The sequence below is a fragment of the Salvelinus namaycush genome, unplaced genomic scaffold, assembly GCF_016432855.1.
Source record: "Salvelinus namaycush isolate Seneca unplaced genomic scaffold, SaNama_1.0 Scaffold284, whole genome shotgun sequence".
Lineage (NCBI taxonomy): Eukaryota > Metazoa > Chordata > Actinopteri > Salmoniformes > Salmonidae > Salvelinus > Salvelinus namaycush.
In genome coordinates, this window is record NW_024059719.1 from 8,066 (window position 1) to 16,392 (window position 8,327).

General features: G+C 40.3%; 1 protein-coding gene across 1 annotated transcript; it reads left to right on the plus strand.

The window, feature by feature from the left end:
- Positions 1–6,038: 6,038 nt before the first annotated feature.
- LOC120039609 (steroid 17-alpha-hydroxylase/17,20 lyase-like) lies at positions 6,039–8,139 on the plus strand. The gene is made up of 3 exons (XM_038985035.1): positions 6,039–6,279; positions 7,457–7,560; positions 7,775–8,139. The coding sequence occupies exons 1-3, from the start codon at positions 6,137–6,139 to the stop codon at positions 8,020–8,022; spliced, it is 495 nt and encodes a 164-aa protein (XP_038840963.1). The 5' UTR covers positions 6,039–6,136; the 3' UTR covers positions 8,023–8,139.
- Positions 8,140–8,327: the final 188 nt, after the last annotated feature.

Consider the following 8,327-nt stretch of genomic DNA (forward strand, 5'->3'; position numbering starts at 1 on the left):
CAGAACTCAATACACTACAGAACTCTATACACTACACTACAGAACTCTATACACTACACTACAGAACTATATACACTACACTACAGAACTCTATACACGACACTACAGAACTCTATACACGACACTACAGAACTCTATACACTACACTACAGAACTCTATACACGACAGAACTCTATACACTACACTACATAACTCTATACACTACACTACAGAACTCTATACACGACAGAACTCTATACACTACACTACAGAACTCACTACACTACAGAACTAGATACACTATACTACAGAACTCAATACACGACACTACAGAACTCTATACACTACACTACAGAACTCTATACACTACACTACAGAACTAGATACACTATACTACAGAACTCAATACACTACAGAACTCTATACACTACACTACAGAACTAGATACACTATACTACAGAACTCAATACACGACACTACAGAACTCTATACACTACACTACAGAACTCTATACACTACAGAACTCTATACACTACACTACAGAACTCTATACACTACACTACAGAACTCTATACACTACACTACAGAACTCTATACACTACACTACAGAACTCTATACACGACACTACACAACTCTATACACTACACTACAGAACTCTATACACGACACTACAGAACTCTATACACTACAGAACTCTATACACTACACTACAGAACTCTATACACTACACTACAGAACTCTATACACTACACTACAGAACTCTATACACTACACTACAGAACTCTATACACTACAGAACTCTATACACTACACTACAGAACTCTATACACTACACTACAGAACTCTATACACTACACTACAGAACTCTATACACTACACTACAGAACTCTATACACGACACTACAGAACTCTATACACGACACTACAGAACTCTATACACGACACTACAGAACTCTATACACTACACTACAGAACTCTATACACTACACTACAAACTCTATACACTACACTACAAACTCTATACACTACACTACAAACTCTATACACTACACAACTCTATACACTACACTACAGAACTCTATACACGACACTACAGAACTCTATACACTACACTACAGAACTCTATACACTACACTACAAACTCTATACACTACACTACAAACTCTATACACTACAGAACTCTATACACTACACTACAGAACTCTATACACTACACTACAGAACTCTATACACTACACTACAGAACTCTATACACTACACTACAGAACTCTATACACTACACTACAGAACTCTATACACTACAGAACTCTATACACTACACTACAGAACTCTATACACTACAGAACTCTATACACTACACTACAGAACTCTATACACTACAGAACTCTATACACTACAGAACTCTATACACTACACTACAGAACTCTATACACTACACTACAGAACTCTATACACTACACTACAGAACTCTATACACTACACTACAGAACTCTATACACTACACTACAGAACTAGATACACTATACTACAGAACTCAATACACTACAGAACTCTATACACTACACTACAGAACTCTATACACTACACTACAGAACTATATACACTACACTACAGAACTCTATACACGACACTACAGAACTCTATACACGACACTACAGAACTCTATACACTACACTACAGAACTCTATACACGACAGAACTCTATACACTACACTACATAACTCTATACACTACACTACAGAACTCTATACACGACAGAACTCTATACACTACACTACAGAACTCTATACACGACAGAACTCTATACACTACACTACAGAACTCTATACACTACACTACAGAACTCTATACACTACACTACAGAACTCTATACACTACACTACAGAACTCTATACACTACACTACAGAACTCTATACACTACACTACAGAACTAGATACACTATACTACAGAACTCAATACACTACAGAACTCTATACACTACACTACAGAACTCTATACACTACACTACAGAACTCTATACACTACACTACAGAACTCTATACACGACACTACAGAACTCTATACACGACACTACAGAACTCAATACACGACACTACAGAACTCTATACACGACAGAACTCTATACACTACAGAACTCTATACACGACAGAACTCTATACACTACACTACAGAACTCTATACACTACACTACAGAACTCTATACACTACAGAACTCTATACACTACACTACAGAACTCTACACACTACACTACAGAACTCTACACACTACACTACAGAACTCTACACACTACACTACAGAACTCTACACACTACAGAACTCTATACACTACAGAACTCTATAAACTACACTACAGAACTCTATACACTACACTACAGAACTCTACACACTACACTACAGAACTCTATACACTACAGAACTCTACACACTACAGAACTCTATACACTACAGAACTCTATACACTACAGAACTCTACACACTACACTACAGAACTCTACACACTACAGAACTCTATACACTACAGAACTCTATACACGACACTACAGAACTCAATACACTACACTACAGAACTCTATACACTACACTACAGAACTCTATACACTACACTACAGAACTCTATACACTACACTACAGAACTCTATACACGACACTACAGAACTCTATACACGACAGAACTCTATACACTACACTACAGAACTCTATACACTACACTACACTACATAACTCTATACACTACACTACAGAACTCAATACACTACACTACAGAACTCTATACACTACACTACAGAACTCTATACACTACAGAACTCTATACACTACACTACAGAACTCTATACACGACACTACAGAACTCTATACACTACACTACAGAACTCTATACACGACACTACAGAACTCTATACACTACACTACAAACTCTATACACTACAGTACAGAACTCTATACACGACACTACAGAACTCAATACACTACACTACAGAACTCTATACACTACACTACAGAACTCTATACACTACACTACAGAACTCTATACACTACAGAACTCTATACACTACACTACAGAACTCTATACACGACACTACAGAACTCTATACACTACACTACAGAACTCTATACACTAAACTACACTACAGAACTCTATACACTACAGAACTCTATACACTACAGAACTCTATACACTACACTACAGAACTCTATACACTACACTACAGAACTCTATACACTACAGAACTCTACACACGACACTACAGAACTCTACACACGACACTACAGAACTCTACACTACAGAACTCTATACACTAAACTACAGAACTCTATACACTACAGAACTCTATACACTACACTACAGAACTCTACACACTACACTACAGAACTCTATACACTACACTACAGAACTCTATACACGACACTACAGAACTCTATACACGACAGAACTCTATACACTACACTACAGAACTCTATACACTACACTACAGAACTCTACACACTACACTACAGAACTCTACACACTACACTACAGAACTCTACACTACAGAACTCTATACACTAAACTACAGAACTCTACACACTACAGAACTCTATACACTACACTACAGAACTCTATACACGACAGAACTCTATACACTACACTACAGAACTCTACACACTACACTACAGAACTCTATACACTACACTACAGAACTCTATACACTACACTACAGAACTCTATACACGACACTACAGAACTCTACACACTACAGAACCACACACTACACTACAGAACCACACACTACACTACAGAACCACACACTACACTACAGAACCACACACTACACTACAGAACCACACACTACACTACAGAACCACACACTACACTACAGAACTCTACACACTACACTACAGAACTCTATACACTACACTACAGAACTCTATACACGACACTACAGAACTCTATACACGACACTACAGAACTCTACACACTACACGACAGAACTCTACACACTACACTACAGAACTCTATACACTACACTACAGAACTCTATACACGACAGAACTCTATGAACTACACTACAGAACTCTATACACTACACTACAGAACTCTATACACTACACTACAGAACTAGATACACTATACTACCACCAGGGGTATGCGCAATGTTGTCTGGAGTACGTCAAATAACAATGTGATTCACACTTTTTAAAAATGTTTTCTGCTTCACATTTTCAAACAGTCCAACGGGGCTATACATTTGGGTGAGGCTTTTTTCCTCGCCTGAGTAGCCTTGTTTCACTGCCAAAAATAAAATTTAACCATTTAGTGTTCAGCGGAATAACAACACAATGTCGAATACAGGTAGCCTAGTCAAATAATTAACATGCAATCGCATTAACCGTTACTCACGGGAATTCCACTAACGGTCCATATGTAGCCAAACCTAGCTGCTGCTCATATTGGTATCTGTACTGATGGCACAAAAGCCATGACCGGGAGACATAGTGGAGTGGTAACATGCATGCAAGCAGTTGCTCCTGACGCCACTTGGGTACACTGCAGCATCCACCGAGAGGCTCTTGCTACCAAGGGAATGCCTGACAGCTTGAAAGACGTTTTGGACACTACAGTGAAAATGGTTAACTTTGTTAAAGCAAGGCTCCTGAACTCTCGTGTATTTTCTGCACTATGCAAAGATATGGGCAGTGACCATGTAACGCTTTTACAACATACAGAAGGTGGTTATGGTTATGAAGGGGCAATGTATTGACAAGTTTTTTGGAATTGAGAGACGAGCTTAAAGTTTTCTTTAGTGACCATAATTTTCACTTGTCTGACGAGTTTCTCACACGACTGGCCTATCTGGGTGATGTTTTTTTCTTGACTGAATGATCTGAATCTAGGATTACAGGGACTCTCCACAACTATATTCAATGTGCGGGACAAAATTGAGGCTATGATTAAGAAGTTGGAGCTCTTCTCTGTCTGCATTAATAAGGACAACACACAGGTCTTTCCATCATTGTGTGATTTTTTGTGTGCAAATGAACTCAAGCTTACGGACAATGTCAAATGTGATTTAGCAAAGCACCTGAGTGAGTTGGGTGCGCAATTACGCAGGTACTTTCCGAAGTGGATGACACAAACAACTGGATTCGTTATCCCTTTCATGCCCTGCCTCCAGTCCACTTACCGATATCTGAACAAGAGAGCCTCATCGAAATTACAGCAAGCGGTTCGGTGAAAATTGAATTTAATCAGAAGCCACAGACAGATTTCTGGATTGGGCTGCGCTCAGAGTATCCTGCCTTGGCAAATCGCGCTGTTAAGACACTGATGCCCTTTGCAACCACATACCTATGTGAGAGTGGATTCTCGGCCCTCGCTAGCATGAAAACTAAATACAGGCACAGACTGTGTGGAAAATGATTTACGACTGAGACTTTCTCCAATACATCCCAACATTGCAGAGTTATGTGCATCCTTTCAAGCATACCCTTCTCATTAACCTGTGGTGAGTTATTCACAATTTTAGATTAAGTTTTTAAATAAGGTTTTATATGTAAGATGGTTAAATAAAGAGCAAAATTATTGATTACTATTATATTATTATTTGTGCCCTGGTCCCATAAGAGCTCTTTGTCACTTCCCACGAGCCGGGTTTTGACAAAAACTCACACTCATTCTTATGTTTAATAAATGTATCACTACTCTACACACTATACTACAATACACTACACTACACTACACTACACTGTATTCACCAGTGTCCTCAGACCTTTGATATATGCCTTACATAGTATTCTATAGAGATGGAACTAGACTGAAACCCACAGATGTGTTGTTGGCTTGCATTCCATTATAGACTGTAAGTCAAAACTTACGTTTGAGATCACTTCACATGGTGAGATGCTTCTCTTTCTCTCTCACTCTCTCTCCCTTTATCTCTCCCTCTGTCTCTATTACTCTCTCTCTCTCTCCCTCCATCCATCTCTCTCTCTCTCTTTCTCTCTCCCTCCATCTCTCTCACTCTCTCTCCCTTTATCTCTCCCTCTGTCTCTATTACTCTCTCTCTCTCTCCCTCCATCCATCTCTCTTTCTCTTTCTCTCTCCCTCCGTCTCTCTTACTCTCTCTCTCTCTCTCTTTCCTCCTCCCTAGGTGCAGTACAGAGTGTATGATGAGATGTGTTCGGTGCTGGACGGGCGCTACCCTCAGTACAGTGACAGACACAGGCTGCCAGTTCTGTGTGCTGTGATCAGTGAGGTGCTCAGACTCAGACCTGTGGCTCCGCTAGCCGTGCCTCACAGAGCCATCAGAGACAGCAGGTGAATGGAAGATATACCAGGGGAGGCTGGTGGGAGGAGCTATAGGAGGACGGGCTAAAATGGAATAAATGGAACAGAGTCAAACATGTGGTTTGCATTTATTTGATGTGTTTGACTCCGTTCCATCAAATCCATTCCAGCCATTACAATGAGCCTGTCCTCCTATAACCCCTCCCACCAGTCTCCTCTGTGATATACTTACTGTAGTACCATATAGCATTACTGTATAACATTACTGTATATCTTTACTCTATATCATTACTGTATATCATTACTGTATATCATTACTGTATAACATTACTGTATAACATTACTGTATATCTTTACTGTATATCATTACTGTATATCTTTACTGTATATCATTAATGTAAATCATTACTGTATAAGATTACTCTACAGAGCATCTCAATAAATGCACTGTGGGAAAGTACTGTACAGCTATGTGTAACTTTCACCATCATATGGGAGCTTATGTTTTGATGCTGTTACTCTGCTTTGTACAGTACATTTGCCTTGCCAACTTCCCTTCTGTGCCGTTTTTCTACCTAAAAGTAATACCTCATCATACAGTACTAATGCATGTTTATACACTGAGTACACAAAACATTAAGAACACCTGCTCTTTCCACGACATAGACTGACCAGGCGAATCAGGTGAAAGCTATGATCCCTTAATGATGTCACTTGTTAAATCCACTTCAGTCAGTGTAGATGAAGGGGAGGAGACAGGTTAAAGAAGGATTTTTAAAGCCTTGAGACAATTGGGACATGGATTGTGAATGTGGTGCCATTCAGAGGGTGAATGGGCAAGACAAAATACTCCAATGCCTTAAAATGGGGTAAGTTAGTAGTAGGTGCCAGGCGCATCAGTTTGTGTCAAGAACTGCAACACTGCTGGGTTTTTCACGCTCAACAATTTCCTGTGTGTATCAAGAATCGTCCACCACTCAAAGGACATCCAGCCAACTTAACACAACTGTGGGAAACATGGGAGTCAACATGGGCCAGCATCCCTGTGTAACGCTTTCGACACCTTGTAGTCCATGTCCCAATGAATTGAGGCTGTTCTGAGGGAGGGGGGGGGGGTACAACTTAATATTAGGAAGGTGTTCCTAATGTTTGCTATACTCAATGTATGTGCAATGTATAATTCTGTGTCTATTCCATATGTGTTCAGTATTGCAGGCTACTTCATCCCTAAAAACACTGTCATCATCCCCAATTTGTTTGGGGCGCATCATGACCCTGCAGTGTGGACGGATCCCTATGCCTTCAAACCAGGTGCTGGGCTATTGAGTGTACTGGTAATGTCCCAAATGGCATCCTATTCCCTATAGAGTGAACTACTATTGATCAGGGCCCATAAGGCTCAGGTTAAAAGTAGTGCACTATATAGGGAATAGGGTACCATTTGGGATGCAGACCTAGCATTCCTTTCACTTGGCTCAGCAACATAGTTCCAGCAGCAGCTAACAGTAGACCCTCTCTCTTTCAGAGCGGTTCCTGGAGGGTGGGGGGGCCTCGACGCGTGCTCTCCTGCCTTTCGGCGGGGGCGCTCGGCTGTGTTTGGGGGAGGCCGTGGCCAAAATGGAATTGTTTCTGTTCACCGCCTACTTGTTGCGTGATTTCCAGTTCGTACCAGCTGAAAGCCAGACCTCTCTACCAGACCTGACAGGAGTAGCCAGTGTGGTACTCAAAGCCAAGGCCTACACAGTCATAGCACAGCCCAGACCTGGGCCTTGACCTCTCACAGAGTTTGTTCATGTACAGTGATCACATTACATTTCTATCAATCATTAGGCTCTAGAGGAAGTATTCCTGTAAGAGAAGGCATATATTGTGTAGTATTGTGCAGTAATGGTGAAGTAATTGGAATGTATAGAATAATATTTTCTATTTCTAATAAATACTTCCTCTTTTAACAAGGAAGGATGCATTTCTTACTCCCTAAATAGACACACCATAGGTAGCCTGAATGAGAATGCTGATAGGTTTATTAGAAGAGGGTTGGGCTAAAGGTTAGGGGTTAACTCGGGGGTTAAATGTTA

What these genes read in the sequence shown, in the direction of transcription:
- LOC120039609 (XM_038985035.1), top strand. Translation starts at nt 6,137, where the DNA reads ATGTGTTCGGTGCTGGACGGGCGCTACCCTCAGTACAGTGACAGACAC. An exon ending in AGAGCCATCAGAGACAGCAG is followed by an intron (nt 6,280 to 7,456) that starts GTGAATGGAAGA and finishes ATATGTGTTCAG; the next exon opens with TATTGCAGGCTACTTCATCC. An exon ending in TCCCTATGCCTTCAAACCAG is followed by an intron (nt 7,561 to 7,774) that starts GTGCTGGGCTAT and finishes TCTCTCTTTCAG; the next exon opens with AGCGGTTCCTGGAGGGTGGG.